This window comes from Periophthalmus magnuspinnatus, chromosome 1, assembly GCF_009829125.3.
Source record: "Periophthalmus magnuspinnatus isolate fPerMag1 chromosome 1, fPerMag1.2.pri, whole genome shotgun sequence".
Taxonomy (NCBI): domain Eukaryota; kingdom Metazoa; phylum Chordata; class Actinopteri; order Gobiiformes; family Gobiidae; genus Periophthalmus; species Periophthalmus magnuspinnatus.
Window position 1 is genome coordinate 4,281,628 of NC_047126.1, and position 17,653 is coordinate 4,299,280.

General features: G+C 40.6%; 1 protein-coding gene across 1 annotated transcript in view; it reads right to left on the minus strand.

Annotated features, from left to right (window-relative positions):
- Positions 1-467: 467 nt before the first annotated feature.
- The window catches only part of si:dkey-92j12.5 (multiple PDZ domain protein), a 40,477-nt gene continuing 23,291 nt past the window's right edge, over positions 468-17,653 (minus strand). The window contains exons 22-44 of the mRNA XM_055225829.1: positions 17,031-17,208; positions 15,227-15,337; positions 14,947-15,018; positions 14,722-14,787; positions 12,918-13,017; positions 11,893-12,101; positions 11,461-11,552; positions 11,257-11,377; positions 11,137-11,164; positions 10,757-10,890; positions 10,338-10,667; positions 10,158-10,241; positions 6,805-6,998; positions 6,197-6,344; positions 6,048-6,119; positions 5,790-5,913; positions 5,470-5,475; positions 4,543-4,568; positions 4,335-4,457; positions 4,109-4,213; positions 3,116-3,219; positions 917-1,040; positions 468-683 (exon numbers count right to left, since the gene is read on the minus strand). Of these exons, the coding sequence (XP_055081804.1) occupies positions 537-683; positions 917-1,040; positions 3,116-3,219; positions 4,109-4,213; positions 4,335-4,457; positions 4,543-4,568; positions 5,470-5,475; positions 5,790-5,913; positions 6,048-6,119; positions 6,197-6,344; positions 6,805-6,998; positions 10,158-10,241; positions 10,338-10,667; positions 10,757-10,890; positions 11,137-11,164; positions 11,257-11,377; positions 11,461-11,552; positions 11,893-12,101; positions 12,918-13,017; positions 14,722-14,787; positions 14,947-15,018; positions 15,227-15,337; positions 17,031-17,208 (2,698 nt within the window). The 3' untranslated portion in view covers positions 468-536. The remainder of the gene's footprint in view (positions 684-916; positions 1,041-3,115; positions 3,220-4,108; positions 4,214-4,334; positions 4,458-4,542; positions 4,569-5,469; positions 5,476-5,789; positions 5,914-6,047; positions 6,120-6,196; positions 6,345-6,804; positions 6,999-10,157; positions 10,242-10,337; positions 10,668-10,756; positions 10,891-11,136; positions 11,165-11,256; positions 11,378-11,460; positions 11,553-11,892; positions 12,102-12,917; positions 13,018-14,721; positions 14,788-14,946; positions 15,019-15,226; positions 15,338-17,030; positions 17,209-17,653) is intronic.

Sequence of the window (17,653 nt, forward strand, 5' to 3'; positions counted from 1 at the left end):
CACTCACTCTCGTTTGTAGATAAAAGCTACTTCTTTATATACGATGGCTATTGATGCTATTTCTGAAATGGATATATAGTACACATCACTACTACTTTTGTTGATGAACCTGTGTAGAACAATTCATGAACACAAATAGTTAAATACATCAGAAAAGCCATAAAAAATGTATTGGCAGAAGCATTTGGCATGGTTCAGGTTGTTTGACAAACTTACGGCTAATTACCATCATCAAATTATTATGTTGTACTACTACTTTGTATTAGACTTGCCCATGATACTGATATTAAAATATAAATAAAGTAAAGATTTGATTAAATATACCGCATTGGTGGTTTTAAATTGACATACTGTTGCCATATCCACCTATAATTAATAAAGCATGATAGAATATACCTTGCGTTTGCAGATTTTACATACAGTTGTCCACATAAAATGCTCATTTATAATCATACTGGTTCAGAAAGAGCTTACATTGCTGATTTTGCTAAGCCTATCGTCTCATTTTACTTCTTATCTCTTTTGTTCATGTTTCCTTAAGACAGTACAGTGAGGACCACAGTTCCCTTGGTCTTCTTCAGGATTTCTACAGCCTCAGCATGAGTGACTCCCTCAAGACAATGTCCATTCACCGCAATGATTTGATCTCCACGTTTCAGCTGGCCGTCCTCTATCGCCGCGCCCTGAAGAACAAAATATTGAGGACATAACATAAACTGCACATTTACAGTAACCGATACAATCTCCAAGAGCCATCTGAAGCATAATGAGACTACAGTCCAACGTGATGAAACACATTTTTACTGTAACAAGCTGGAGCGTCTGCTGTGAAAGAGTCTATTATAAATGTGCATTTTAACAGATTCCTGAAGTGGAATTCGCATGAAATATCTGTCCCTGGAGGCCCGTCTCTCACCTTATTGAAGACAGTTTTCACATAGATGGGCAAATCTCCATGGGGGCTTCCAAACCCTCCCACTATGCTGAAGCCGAGACCATAAGAGCCTCTCTCCAGGCTGATCGTCTTGTACTTGCGAGCGCTGTTGGATATAAGGAAAACATATGCCGTAATCAAACAAGAGCCTGAATATGTCCATGGGCAGAAGTTATTCACGTTATGGCAACAAACAGTTTAACAAGTAGTTATTCGTGGCTACTTGTAGTAGTTAAAAGTACTACTACTACTACTGATAATGAAAATGGTAATACAGTAATGCTGCTTAGGGCCCTGAGGCCACCAGAGGGCCCCCAAGAGCCCATACATTTATATTGAGAAGATAGTGGGGTTTTTTTCTGAAAACTAAATGGCACTCTGGTGTTTATACTAGTCTACAGATCTGTCTTAAACAATTAGATGTGTTTTATTTCCATTAACTAAATATGTGCTGCTACATTTGTTTTGAGTCGGGCAGTGGTGTGGACAGCTACAGTTTACACAGGTGAAGGACCCCACCCCTCCAGGTGCACTCTGGGAGCACTGAGGGACATTTGGATGTTTTACAAACTAAAAGACTCAAAGTTAGTGAAGTTCAGTTTATTTAAAGTGCAGGACAAAGTATGAAGAGCCCAGAGGAAGATCTGTGTGGGGAAAGAGGGACTTTTCAGAGAAGACTCGAAATATGTCCCACTTTATATCAGTGGATCTGCAGAGAGGACACACCTCAGAGGGACAGAGGACAGACAGGACACACCTCAGAGGGACAGAGGAGCAGGTGAGTCTGTTTATTACACTATCTGTGGTTGTGTCTTGTCCTTTTGTCTCTAAACATCAGATGTGTGTGTGTGGTTAAAGTGGATCAAAACAAAAACCTCTGTTACATCTGCTGAACGAAAGAACGACCTGTGAACGACTCCTGAATGTGTGAATGTTCATACAGGGACGCACCGATACCACGTTTAACAAAACGAGTCCTTCATTTTGAGAACTCACCGATACTGAGTAAAAATACCGATACCAGACATTTTTACATGTGTTTGATTATAGAAGTAAATCAAATCAGTTTAATTGGATTTGTATAGTACAGCCACAATTTCATCTTAGAATTATGATCGTATCAACTGAAGTCATTGTAGTTAGCACCTGGATTTAGTATTTACCACTTCCTCTAGGCTGACTGCGCTCCGAGCTAACGAGCTAACTGCTAACTGCTAACGAGCTAACTGCTAACGAGCTAACTGCTAACTGCTAACGAGCTAACCGCTAACGAGCTAACCGCTACGAGCTAACCGTTACGAGCTAACTGCTAACGAGCTAACCGCTAACGTGCCACTGCACGCGCTTTACGTCTTTTTAAATCTCTGTTCAGTCGATAAATGTGTTTGTAAATTACCATAAGTTTCACTGCAGCACAAGCAAATAACAGCCAGCTCCACTGAGCAACATTAGCATGATACTAGTGTAAACACAAGCACTGGGCTGATATTCTCTGTGAAATATAAACACCTTTAGAGTCCTAAATATTTGTACATTTCATGTGACAGTCACATGTGATCACAGCTGCGTTTAATGTGCAGAACAGTGAATGTGCAGCTTTATTATCAGCTCTGGCCCCTAAAGGCAGGACTGGCTCTGACAGTAATACATAATAATAATAATAATAATAATAATATAAAGGCTGTAGCTTTTCAATCAACCAGCAGTTTTTTGGTTCAAACCATGTTCAGACCAAGTGTTACCTGTTTTAACTTCAGTGTTGATGTACTGACCCAAATTTACATAAATGTTGGATCGCAGTGACTCTGAAGCGCTGTATGTTTGCAAGTTTTCTCCCCGATAAAACCCACAATGGCGATGAAACGTTCTGCACCGACAAAGGCGCCTACGAAGGTTTGAACTTTGAGAGAGTTTAAACAAGAGAGAAATGTGAGAAAATATTAATGCCTGTGTGAGAAAAGTGTATAAAGTGTGTGGTGAGGGGTTTTACAGCCTTAAGACAATCATTTGTAAAAAATAAAGCTGACTACTTTGTGGATTATTTTTAGAGCGATAAACGACCACTGTAATTGCAATTTGGCTGAAGATCAGTGTCTACATCAACCTGTACTGTCCAAACTAAACACATGGTAGTATCCAGTTACATTATTAGAACAAACACTTTAACGACTCCATCATTACCATAGATTGTTGTGTAGACATGACAAGCTGCTGGGTGCTTCTAATGATGCTGAAGGGCTTTCTCTGGGCTCTCCTGCGATGCACTCACTCCCGCACGAAGTCACCTAAAAATATTTGAATATTGTTATAATCTTTACCGTGTACCTCTAATTGCAAGACACGTATTATTAAACTGGAAATCTCCTAGATACCCTTCTTTTTCTCTATTGCTCAGTGTTTTCTAAACCTCGAAAAAATTAAATACACATCAAGACGACGTCCAGGTGTGGCAATGCGGCAATTTATTTCTTATTTCATAAATTTGCAGTTGTCGGTATGAATGTGTGCCAGTACCAACCTGTTGTGATGTTTGTAATATTTGTGAATATTTAATTGGTGGTATGTGCTCTTAATGTTGGGCTGAGTTGGGGATGTTTATTTTATTTATTTAATTATTAATTATTTATTTATTTATTTATTTATTTAATTTATATATTTTTTTCCACTTGTACAAGGTGGATGGTATTTCTATATCTATGTGCTCGTACTTTGCACAATTCTACCGCACTTTGCTTGTGAAAAAAACACCCAAAAAAACCAAAACACAGGGACAACTAAACTGTATATTTCACCGTAATCTGTCTGTCGGTGTGTCTAATAAAAACATTTGGAAAAAAATAATAATCTTTACCATACACACACACAACAGTGAATGCAAAAAAAGCACCGTCAGTCTTAAATTAGACTCGATGTATAATCAGTGTCATGAGCCTGATTATAATTTAATGAGAGTGTTTGGTTTATTTCAAAAGACTGAACAGATGAATGAATTGAAAAGATCTGATTTCGCCCTCTATGAACAATAAGACCCCATTGCACCGATTGTTTCTGTTTCACGTCTATTAAATCTGTGTCATTGTGTGAGCGCAGACGTGACTGAGGAGCAGGCTCAGTGTGACACATGACTCTGCCGCTGCGTTCAGACAGTAATGAACACTGCGCTGTCACTTTTACCTCCAGACTGACACTTCCACCGGTCGTCTTCAGCAGGGCCCCGGCGTGGACGTGAGTCATTCCCTTTGTGGACACATCGTTAATGCTGACGATCCTGTCTCCAGCCTAAACAGGTAATTACCGGTTAATTCATAATCCGTTTACAGCAATCATTCAAACGCTTAAATGGATAGTCACAGCGCGTAGACCGTTATGGATCCATTACAAATCTACGGGCGCGCCTCACCTTTAGTTTCTGTGTGTGAGCAGCCAAACCATCGCTATCCATTGTGGCAATAAAAAGAGGCACGTTTCCATGGGGACTTCCCACTCCTCCGGCCACGCTGATGCCCAGAGAGTCATATGGACCCTATGGAAGCACAAAACAAATGAACACCTCTGGACCGTAACAGTAAGTCACAGAATGGGAAAAGTGAGTCATTTGTTTTTCTTACCTTGTGTATTGTAACTCTCCGTGTGTCTATTAAAGCAAAGACAGAAGTGTAAGAGCATCAGATATGAGTTAAATGCATGGCTGCTGCGTATGTTAAAGGAAATATACGCAAGATTTTGGTGTAGCGCTTACTGATAATGATTGTCATGCTGATTTATTCTTAATGGACATGGTGGGGAAGTTGTTTATATAGTTGTTGCCACCAATTGTGCAATTTTTCCTAGTTAAAAAGATGAGATAAACCGGTAATTTTCATCATAGGTTCACTTCAACTATGAGATAGAATAACTGTAGGATTTTTAAAGAATTTATCTGCAAATTATGGTGGAAAATAAGTATTTGGTCAGTAACAAAAGCTCATCTCAGTGCTGTTATATACTCTTTGTTGGTAATGATAGAGGTCAAGTGTTTTCTGTAAGTTTGCACAAGGTTTTCACACTGTTGCTGGTAGTTTGGCTCTTTCCTTCGTGCAGATCTCCACTAGAGCTGTGATATTTTGCAACTTTCAAGCCCCACATTGAGGGAGATTATCAATGGCCTTGTCTCTCTTCCATTTTCTAATAATTGCTCCCACAGTTGATTTCTTCACACCGAGCTGTTTACCTATTGCAGATTCAGTCTTCGGGGCCTGGTGCAGGTCTACAGTTTCGTTTGTGGTTCCTTTGACAGCTCTTTGGTCTCGTCCTTAGTGGAGTTTGGAGTCTGACTGTTTGAGGCTGTGGACAGGTGTCTTTTATACTGATAACGAGTTCAAACAGGTGCCATTAATACAGGTAATGAGTGGAGGACAGAGGAGCCTCTTAAAGAAGAAGTTACAGGTCTGTGAGAGACACAAATCTTGCTTGTTTGTACGTTGTAATGTGATTTCTTGGATTCTTTCCCCCCATTCTGTCTCTCATATTTGAAGTGTACCTATGATGAAAACTACAGGCCTCTCATCTTTTTAAGTGGGAGAACTTGCACAGTTGGTGGCTGACTAAATACTTTTTTGTCCCTCTGTACATGTTATACGAGTCTCTCATTCGGGTTGCAAGTTTCAAAGTTGAAATCCAGTTGTTTTGAACCTAAAACGCCTCTCTCTAATCTGCATCTTCACATCATTAATCAGCGCTCGCCTCTGCAGCTCAGTGAGTAAATTCTGGATGTTCTGAACTTTCGCATGAGCCAGTTTTAGTTGTGATTGTACTACCGTTATTTTTAAACAGTAAGAGGGTACCCACAGGTCTTTTAAATGAGGAGCGTACTCACTATAGCTCCCCGTTTTGTGTTCTGTCTCCCCCTGGTGGCCAAGTGATGCGTCACATCCACTGGTTGGTGTCAAGGTTGAACAATCAGAGTCTTCGCTCTGGATAAAACATAACTTAAAGTACTCCTAGGTTCACAAAGTACTACTGTTAAAACATGCATCACAAAATCAAACCAGCTACTAACTATATTCACAGTCGTAGGTGAGAGGCACGATTACTACAGGGAAAAACGCACAAAGGAACACAAAAACATACGTACCTGGCTTCGGTTTGAGTACTCTACACCAGCTTTAAAGCGAGCCACCTCCAAATGAACAATGACGTTCCATTTCTAAAACCAAAACACACAATAAAAGTGACATGAACTGTCCAAAACCAAAATCCGTAAATTAATCTGAATATAAAGACCTGTAGAAGTTTCTCAGCGTGATCCTGGGAGGCTGCTCGGACGTCCTCCCCATTGATTGACAGGATCTGGTCACCTAGCAACAACCTGCCATCCGAATCCGCTATTCCTCCTCTAATGATATCTGACACAAAGATGCCCGTGTCATTACTGTCAGGAAAAAAAAAACAGAGGTCAAAGTCTATGTCTTTTTCCATGGTTATAAAATATGCCGCATTAAATAAACCGTGCACCTGTTTTGCATAATGTCACACTTCATTGTATAAAGGGCAGACATGGCAATAAAACCTTCGCTTATAGACGACATTTTATGAACTCTATATGGTCTGCAGCTATGTATTTTCGCTATAATAATATTTAAGTGCTAAAGCAAAACCCATGTTGTGTATTTTCAGGTATTTCTTCTCGGTAAATGGTAAATTGTCACTTTTTTATACAGCGATTTTCCAACTTCAAGGCACTGGATCTAACCGCTCTCCCAATTATGTTTTTTTTTAAGTTGAGAGCTGGATTTGAGCTTCCAATCTTCAGATAACTGGACAAACGCTCTATCGTCTGAGCCACTGTCCCCCTGTGGGATGTGTATGTTTAAATAACTAAAAGTGCAGACCTTTTGCCCACAACGGTAAAGCCTATTCCCTCTCCGGGCCGCGGCCTCAGCTCCAGACTAAAGACGTCCCACAGGTCCTCCTCCCTGTAGGCCTCCTGGTGCCTGAACACACACAGCGACACTCTCTGCGTGGTCAGGCGCAGCACTCCGATGGCCTCGTCGTGAGTGGCCTGTCGTAGGTCAATACCGTTCACCTGTATTACACAAAGTGAACACCGTCACGTCAGACAAATGCGAACGATCCTGCAAGAATAAAAATGACATATTGAAGGGCCCATGTTGCGCTATTTTTCTGTGTTATAATGTTGTTTCCTCATCACAAACAGACCTGGAGTTGTGTTTTGCTTCATTCACACATGTTTAACACAAAAAAAACCCTGCATTTTTACGATGTGTTCTTCTGTCAAACTGAAAACGCTCTGTTCCACCTTGTGATGTCATCATGTGGTGATACAGGAAGTGCTCCGCTGTGTTTTTAAACTCCACACACCTTCACTAAGACTCATTTGGATCATTTCAGCTCTGGAATTGCCAATCTCTAATGAACTAAAGGTAAAAGGAGCTGTTAATATGAAAACTACCACTTGATGACATCACAAGGTGGAACAGAGCATTTTGAGCTTTGGAGATGTATAAACCAGGACTGAGCGAACATGTGTGAATGAAACAAAACACAACTCTGGGTATATTTTTGAGGAGGTAACATCATTATAACATAACGTAAAGTTCATTTTAGTTCAACTTTTGTGACCTTTAAGTATTATTAAGTATAATTCACTTTGAAGTACTGTATCTGTGTACTTTAGCATATGTCAGTGTCGCTATCTCAGCTGGTGGATAAAAAATCTGTGATGGGTAATATCTTTTTTATACGTGTCTTCTATTGGATCTTGTTTTATATTTTATCTATGCTGCACAATATCACCAAAGGACATTTCTATTTTGTACATTTCTGTTCACTGACAATGACAATAAATCCGTTTATTATTCTCTCAAAATCAGGACAAGGTCAAATAAACATAAAATATACCGGGGGGCTCGTTCAAAATAATAAATAACACACATTATATCAGCACAGTTTTGTATCTATGTGGTGGAATGTTCAGTAGTTACAGAAGTTTTAAGATTTTAAGGTCTAAAAACTCAAGGAAAAATACAAAAATGGATTCAAACAATATATTTTCAGGAGTCTCTGATCAATACGAGCGTTCGTGGTCCTGTTTAAGTGTTTGATTTTCAACAAAAGTGAAACTAAATGAAGTGTGTGATTGTAATTTTATGTGTGAGAGAGACTTTTTTAACAGCATAAATCAGCTCGCCTGCTAAATCAGTTCTTTACGGTCAGATTGTGTTAAAATAAAGCTCAAATTAAAGTCTAACAGCGCTTCAGACAGAGAGATGCCTATAGTTAGCATCACACCCCCAGGGAATGTCAGTCAAATCAATATACTTTATACTTTAATGTCCCACAGGGAAATTCAACATCTGCAGAACACGCAATAAGGAGAATACAGACACGACATACTGTACAAGGTTAGAAATGCAAAACTTACGCTTGAAAATAGTCTAAATTCGTAATAGCCCTTAGCATAAAAACATAGATATAACATTAAATTAAGGTATTAGCAGTAGTTATGGAAGTGCTTTAGTGATGGACCTGGACAAAGCTCTGCCTGAACCGGGTGATTTTAGATTAGAGTGTCCAGACATCCCTATTTACCCGGGACAGTCCCAGTTTTGAGCCCCGTGTCCCATATCCCCGCAGGTCTGTACAAAAACATTGATTTGTCCCAGTTTTATACAAGAAATGTCTGATGTGTCCCTATTTTTGACCAATCTGATCTCCGCCAACAGGAAAGAGGAGAATATATTGTTGTTTGTTTAGCTAAAATACGCAAAATTGTGAGGTTACGGCAAAAAAAAAAGCATCAATAGAGTCCCTGAGAGTCTAGAATGGCTAATTGCAAGTTCTTTTCACAATTTTATTCATACCAAGCACCCCCAACCCGACTATGTCCCAGTTTTATACACGAAATGTCGAATGTCGCCAACAGGAAAAAGGAGATTATATTGTCATGTGTTTAGCTAAAATATACAAAATCGTGAGGTAAAGGACAAAAAATGCATCTATACAAGTTCCTCAGATTATATACTGACCCCCAAGTGAGTCTAGAATGGATAATTACATGTTCTTTTGCTCAGTTTTATTCATACCAAGCCTCCCAACCTGAATATGACCCAGTTTTAAACAAGAAATGTCGAAGGTGTCCATATTTTTGACCAATCTGATCTCCACCAATAGGAAAAAGGAGAATATATCGTCCTTTTTTTAAGCTAAAATACACAAAATCGTGAGGTTAAGACATAAAAATGCATCAATGGAAGACCCACAGATTATATACTGACCCACAAGTGAGTCTAGATTGGACAATTACATGTTTTGTTTGCACAATTTTATTCATACCAAGCACCCCAACCTGAATGTGTCCCAGTTTTATACAAGAAATGTCGGCGGTGTCCCTATTTTTGACCAATCTGATCTCCGCCGATAGAAAAGAGAAAAATATGTCGTCATTTGTTTAGCTAAAATACACAAAATCACAAGGTTAAGACAAAAAAAATGCATCAATTCATGTCCCTCAGAGTCTAGAATGGATAATTACATGTTCTTTTGGACAATTTTATTCATATCAAGCACCCCAACCTGAATGTGTCCCAGTTTTATACAAGAAATGTCGAAGGTCTCCCTATTTTTGACCAATCTGATCTCCGCCAACAGGAAAGAGGAGAACATATTGTCATTTTTTTTTAGCTAAAATACACAAAATCGTGAGGTTAAGGCAAAAAATGCATCGATAGAAGTTTCTCAGATTATATACTGACCCACAAGTGAGTCTAGAATGGATAATTTTGAGTTCTTTTGCACAATTTTATTCATACCAAGTGCTCCAACCTGAATATGTCCCAGTTTTATACAAGAAATGTTGAAGGTGTCCCTATTTTTGACCAATCTCATCTCCGCCAATCGGAAAAAGGAGAATATATCGGGGGTTTTTTTTAGCTAAAATACACAAAAACGTGAGGTTAAGACAAAAAAATGCATCAATAAAAGTCCCTCAGAGTCTAGAATGGCTAATTACAAGTTCTTTTGCACAATTTCATTCATACCAAGCACCCCCAACTTGAGTGTGCCCCAGTTTTGAGTTTTGAAATTTGCATCTGCTCACCATGTTTTAAATTTAAGACTTCTTTGCAGGTGACGCCATCAAACATCATAGTATCACTAAATAAATGCAGGATCTACAGCTGCACCTCCGTTAGATCCGCGCGCATCGTTGTGTTTTTTAATCTACCTCCAGTATCTGATCTCCAGCCTGCAGCCTCCCGTCTCTTTGTGCTGCACCTCCGTCATTCACCTCGTGGATTATCACTGCCCCCTGGTGGACAAAAACACGACTTCTTTTCTGTTCATAAATAGCATCTGAGCACTGCAGCCTTGTGCTATTAAAACACTTCTCGACAGATTGACTCACCAGCAAAGTGTCACATCCTCCAACAATACTCAGCCCTAGCCCGAGATTCCCTTTGTGGATTTCTATTGCGGTTTCTTTGCCGGGCACAATGGGGCAGTTTTGCGGGTCAGCGGAGTCAGGCATAGACTTTAGCCTATCAGAAAGCATTTTTGTTGTGGAGGGCGCGTTAGGGATTTGCGATGGGGAGGCTGAGGTAGAGAGATTGATGGAGGAATGCGGAGTGAGAGATGTCGGGCATGATATGGAGGCGGGAGGAGGCAGAGAGGGATTCTTGGAATGGCTCCCTGACAGTTTGACAGTGGCCCCGTGTTTGCAAATCCGACTAGACACCTGAGTACAGAAAAGACAGCCAGTGTATTACATTATTAAATCAAAAGTGACCTTATTTTTGCGTGTTTTTGACAGCGTGTCTTGTCCACCTTGTCTACTGAAGATACAGGTTCATCACTCGCTCCGACAATCCTGTCTCCGATCTTTATTTGTCCACCGTAGACGCACACAAGAGCAATGTTGATGTAAGAGAAGAAGTCAGAATGATTATTACATATACAACCTGTGGGCAAATGGCTTCATAAGTGGGAGCCTGAATCTTATTAGTAAGTGATGACATTATAAACATGACAATCTTAATAAGTGCTAACTATAACGCAGCTGAAATGGAAACAAGATTAGCTTTATTTTAAAAGGTAAATCTTGCAAATTTTCACACTGTGCTTAACAACACTAGTAAAATGAATAATGTTGATTTGTCTCACCTCCCTGGCAGTTCCGTGTTGAACAGAATCGACATTATCTTCACCTAAGCATCGACTAAGAGCCTTGTGATCCTACATTAAAATGATTAAAATAGTCACGAGCTCTAAAATGCATAAATACATAGCACAAAGGATAGTTTTGACTGTTCAGAGTTGGTTTGTACCTGAGGTGAGTTGATGAGCTGCACGTCTTTGTTTGACCCTGTGCATTTTGACTGGCAGTTGGCACCGTCCTCACACGCTGTTCCTGAACTGTGTCCAGTTTGACCTAAAGCCGCTTTGTTCCTGGACAGCAGCATCAAAACATGACATCATTTTCTGTTGATCTTTCAAGTCTACTTAAAAAAAAAAAAACAGAAAAATATTACCTAATGAGGATGATCTTGACTTTGGCAGGAGCGTTGTCGATGATGGTGGTGGCGTTCTGGTGACTGCGACCGTACAAGATCTGACCATTGATCTGAAGTAGGAGTGAGAATAACACGTTTAGTTTTGAGTTTTCTGTAAATTTCAGAAATTAATGTCAAATTTAAAGGAAAGTAGTGATTTAATATTGAGAGAACAGAAAAAACAGAGCGTCCTGTTCTTCGGTATCATTCATTAATAATATTTCGTACATTATGGGATAAATAATACTATAATACTGCATTTTTTACCATAATCTTTTGGAAAATAGCGGCTATTCATAGTCCTTTCCTGCTCGACAATTTCATTTCTCCACATAATCATGTATAGAGCTGTATACAGAACATTGAATCAACCTCGTCAAATCTATTGTATCTTTATATCGTATCTCTTACCTCCAGCAGTTCGTCCCCCTCCCTGATCCTCCCGTCTAAAGCAGCGGGCCCTTCAGGCTCTACGCGCTCCACATAGACACTCATCCGGGCCCTGGAGCCATCCTTGTTCCCCGTGAGCCGGATCCCGAGCCCCTGAGCGGCCGGGTCCTTCTCCAGCTCAATCATATGGAGCTTCCCGGACAAGCTGCCATACCGCTCAAGCATCTTTTCTATGGTTAACAAACAGGAGGCTGTTAGCAGAAGGGGATGATGGGAAGTCACACACACACACACACAAAAATGGTGACATGCAGCGTGTAATGACCGACACTCTCTGCGGAGGGGAGCGATACACCCTAGAGCTGCCTGTGTGTGTACAATTTGTCTGGAACGAAATGTCAGCCATGTTGAAGGGATGACAGATGTCTGTGTTCCATGTCCCTCCATAATGCACCGTAATACAGAAATAACTATGCGTATAGGCCATGCACTACTGTTTTAAAATAAGGATGTAGGATATTTACTGCGGAGGAAAACTTACTGAACAAACTGTAAATAGTAGCTTCGTACACAGACCCTTATTAAACTCAAAAATTGCATATATTTTGGCTGGGTTTATTAAGATAAGATAAATAAAAATAGCCCGAGAGCCTGTGTAAACAACATATATATGTACATAAAGCAGGCCACTATCTATCTCTACTACAGAGTATGCAAACCAGGTCATCTAATGCTGTAGAAAAGAGATTATCCAGCACAAAAAACTGAAAACTGAATTATACAATGATGAAGTAGCTTTGCTTTAAGGTCCACTGTGTAACTTTTCTATATGTGTCTATGGGAATGTTCTACAGTACGACGATAAACCTCTTTATATTGTGTTTATTCAATTACAAAGCGCGCACCTCTCAACAGATTTAACCTGTAACTCGGTCCGAGGCTGTACGAGTTTAATGTCATAGTCACATCTCCATAGACACAAGCAGACCCTCCACCAGAAATGTTCCACAGTGCTCTCATGTCGCATTGTAATGTTTCACACTTACTCCTGCCGGTGTCGTCCTCATCTTCCGCTGCCACTTGTGTCTTTGATGGGACAGTCAAGGGGCCCCTACGATCCACTCTCTGCAGTGTTGGTGAGGGCACCTTGGGGAGAAGATTCTGCATTATTGAACAGGCAGAGAATGCGATGCCTCAGGGGTCCTTCGGGCAGAACTTGGACTACTCCCGAGGCTCGGCTTGATGCGCTTGAAGAAGTGTTAGCATAAAAAAAAAAACCTGAGCAGGATGAATTAATGAACATAGTTTCAATCTAGGTTAAAAATAACATGAAAGATGACCAGAATGGTGTTTTCAGCCAACGTACAAGTACATGAGACGTAACTTCAAAAGCACGCACAACCATCTATTTTCAGAGCTTTGCATCTCCATCAAAGAGGAAAACAAGGGGTTGAAACAAACAAGGTGGATGTGAGGGATTTTTAACTACAGGGATGTCTGCGTAAATATGAATTATAATGAAGTTTCATGAAGTTGGTTTAGTGTGAACGGTAATGGAAAACAAACCACAGTCAGGCATAGCATTATGAGCACCTAAAGTAGCTCATCTGCTCTTTCAACACCTGTCGCCACATTCCTGCTCCTTCACTTAGCATATACTTTCAAATGGAAACACCGCCGCAAGAGGAAGAACATTGTGTCTTTGGGAAGACACTTCACTCGCCCACTTGCCTCCAGTGTCTCTGTCCTCCATCATGTAATATGAATGTGTGGATAGTATTTGTTTATTAACAATCCAATGTACCGACAAAAAAACATTAAAAATCGCATTCATCACATTATAAAAATATATCCATCCGTCTATTTTCTTCTGCTTATCCAAGGCTGGCTCGCGGAGGTAGCAGTCGAAACGGAAATTCCTACACTTCCTTCAGCTCTTCCAGTGGGACCCCAAGGGGTTCCCAGGCCAGCTGAGAGACATTGTCCCTCCAGTGTGTCCTGGGTCTTCCTTCTGGGCCTTTCTCCTGGGCCTTCTCCCCAGGGAAGCGTCCAGGACAGATGCCTGACCTACTTCAGTTAGCTCCTCTCAACGCTCTACTCCCAGCTCTTTCCATGTGACTGAGCTCCTCATTCTATCTCTAAGGGAGCGCCCAGCCACGCTGCGGAACAAAGTCATTTCGACCATTTGCATCCGCGATCTTGTCCTTTCGGTCATTACCCAAAGCTCATAGCTGAGGGTAGGAACGTAAATTGACCAAGAGCTTTGCCTTTCGACTTTGAAATTAAAATATATATTAGTATTTTCCAGCAGTGCAGCACTACTTCAAACTGGTATCTTGATTTACTAATGCTAACCAGTGGATATGGAATACGCGGGGACTCGCTAAGACGTTATGCAGACCAGCGGGAGTTTACAAGGACGTGTGGACAATAAGATAACGCCTATGTCCTGGTCATTTTGGTTAAAGCCAGATCTCAGGAATGTGTGACCCCCCCACTTTGAGATGGGTTATAAAACACTCACCTTGGTCGACTTTGCTTAAAGTTTCTTAATGCGTAACGACATGCAGACCAAAAGAAGACCCACCTTAAACACACACACACACACTGAGAGACAATATAAAAACTGTCAACATGCACGTCTCAGGACTCTTTTTCTATCCTTTCCTGAGAGTCCACTGCTTCATTGTTCACTTTACCTGTGTAGAACTCATTAAAACCCTTCTGACTTTACGTTTCAGATGCTAGAAACGACCATTCTTACACTACGCTACTATTCGTTTGACACGTTCATAATGCTATGCCTGAAAAACACCACATCACTACACACACGTACAGGACAATACCAACCTTAAAGGGAGTAGGAGTGTAGGGATTGGTGGGGGAGAGGTTGTGGAACAAACCAACGTGAAGTTCCTAAATACAAAATATACTATAGGTTATTTAATTTAGGCTACAGCGGTGCAAAGGCATACTAGAGCATTCATTTGTTACCTATTGTATGTGACTTCCAGCTTCCTATACTAAAATAATGTGACAGAAAGTTTCCCTGTTGGTAAAAATAGATTTAGGGACTTTTACCTTGTTGCTGTGGGAGTTGGATAGTGGACTTGGAGTTAGTTGCTCATTGTTACTGTGCATAGGAGACTGTGGGCGAGACACAAGATGCAGAGTAGGCAAATTTATATCCGTGTGCCTCCCTGGAAGAAGGTCTATAGGTACTACTGGGGTGGTAGCTTTTCGCAGTGTTAAAATAAGGCCAGGAACTCAGTCGTACTTACTATACTACGGCGTCTTTAGCTAAAACAAATCACTCACAGCTCCGCGCTAACTAGCCTTTTCCAATCGTCGTTACCTGGGATCGTTGTTGTCCGGATTGCACCAGGAACACCACCGATTCTCCAGCTTTCCGAATGGCCTCCACTGCCTGTTCATGACTTGCTTCTCTGAGATCCACGTCACCGACCTGAGGCACATTCAAAGCTTAAAATAAACAAAAAATTAACTGATTTGTTGTAATACACAGCGAGATGTTTTAGGAAATGCGATCGCACGAGTTTTCAAACAGCTAAAAATGCTAATATCGATCCCCGTTGAATGGCTTTTTTTGTGTTCATTCAAGTTTTGACGGCTCAATTTGCAGTTTTACGAGTTGCAGTTTGGTTAGATTTTATGTTTTTGATCGATTCGCAAAATAAACTAAAATGAACTAATTTGGTGTAATACACGGCAAGCTGTTTGAAGAAATGGGCTGTACAAACGCACGGATTTTCAAACGGCTAAAAATGATAATATTGATTGCGGTTGAATGATTTTTTTGTGATCAAATTGGTGGTTTTCAGATTCTAGGGTGTGATGACGTCATAGTCTCTGATACTCTAAGCAAGAGCCAGATTTTCCTGTTGATTGCGCTGTACTTTGCCAGGAAATATCTTAAAAATAAATTCACAAATGTTGAACCTGATCATTTCTAGTAGTGACTCGACCCCTTAAAATCTTGTATTACAGTTGTTCCTCGTTATATCGCGGTTCACCTTTCGCGGTCTTGCTGTTTTGTGGATTTTTTACATGCCTTTTGTGTTGTGTGTCCTGATTAGCTAAGTGACTGGACTGTAGACCATTGTCCATCAGTCTCCTCCGTGCCGTGTCTCCTGTACAGTACAGAATGTGTTCAGACAAATTTACATAAACGTTGGATCAGTGGAAAAAGACACTACAGCGAATGAAGAGGCACGATCAGAGGAACTGTGAAATAAGCCTGAGTCACTATTAATCATTTCTTATGTGTCCAGCCTCGTAGGTTGATCATGAAAATTAAACTTAAATGTGTTACCTTATTTCTAAAAGCTGTAATTTTTATTTACAGTACAGGAAAACGTTTATATTTTAATTTCTCAAATGTTTGGGCCTGAACACAGGTCTTGATCTTTGGTTTCGTTCTATAATACGGCACTTTTTAAAAAAATCTACAAAGGTTTGAACTTGAGAGTGTTTAAACGAGAGAGAAATGTGAGAAAATGTTAACGCCTGTGTGAGAAAAGTGTATAAAGTGTGTGGTGAGGGGTTTTACAGCAAAAAACATAGAATAATTGTAAAAAATAAAGCTGATACTTCACGGTTTTCACTTGTAGCGGGTTATTTTTAGAACGTGACCCCCGGGATAAACGAGGGACCACTGTACAACAAAAATCAGCATTTAAACAATATTAATTTTAGCTGCTTCCATCTGTATTAAATATTATTTGCCTATAGAATCCTGTGATAACATCTTAAACCCAGTAATAGATAGCTCAATTTGCTGTTTTTACAAGTTTCAGTTTACATTTTCCCCCTTTAACTCCCTCCACACACGCACAAAAGAACATACTCAAAATCCACAAAATCATGCCTATTTACCGAGATATGTTGCTGCTGCAGTTCTGTTTTTTCAGTGGTAAAGAAAAGCGAGGGGCCTTGCCAACAACAACAAAAGTTTAAGTCATGTAACCAATCTTCCACGGTCGCATTTTTCTCATTTATTTTCCACGGTCTCGTTTTTTTTTTTTCATTTACAGGACAACATTTCATTATATTTACTCTGCAAAACCCATCCACTCCAGCAACAATAACTGCGCTACTTTGAGTCCGGCCTCCGCATCCACGCATCCGCAGGGACGTACCTCCAGTAACCTGTCTCCGATCCGGAGGGTGCCATTAAGCGCTGCCGGGCTGTCGGGGCTGATGTGCTTGATGAACACCCCCCTCATCATGTCTCCACTGCTCAGTCTGCGGCCCATGCCTCTACCTCCCATAATGCTGATGCCGAGGGACTGCCCTGCTCCACGAATCAAACGCACACTAAAGCAAAGAGAGAGCATACAGAGGCTGCATCAGGGGCCACAAAATCCCACTTAGACCATATGTACAGTCGTGATAGATGCGGTGTGTCTGAAAGCCTGATGAAGACCTACTTAATTTGAAAGATTGTGGCAAAAATTCACAAGAGAGGGAATTAATCGCCTTTTTTACCCTTTCATCTTTCCTCTATCTGCAGCTCAGGCTGGAGTTCCAGAGATTAAGTGCAAACAATGCGTTATTATACCTACCGGGGAGACGTGCACAATAGTTAGACTTTACATGGACTATGGCTTATGTGATTTATCGAGCCAGGGCACGGTCATAAATACAGACAGAGAAGCAGGAGTGTGTCGCTTATGTTCTTTGCAGTTCCGGCCCCCGCTGCGAACACCACCTCGACAAGGCTAAGCTCTCACATAGACCGTGCAAAGAACTGGACTAAAGG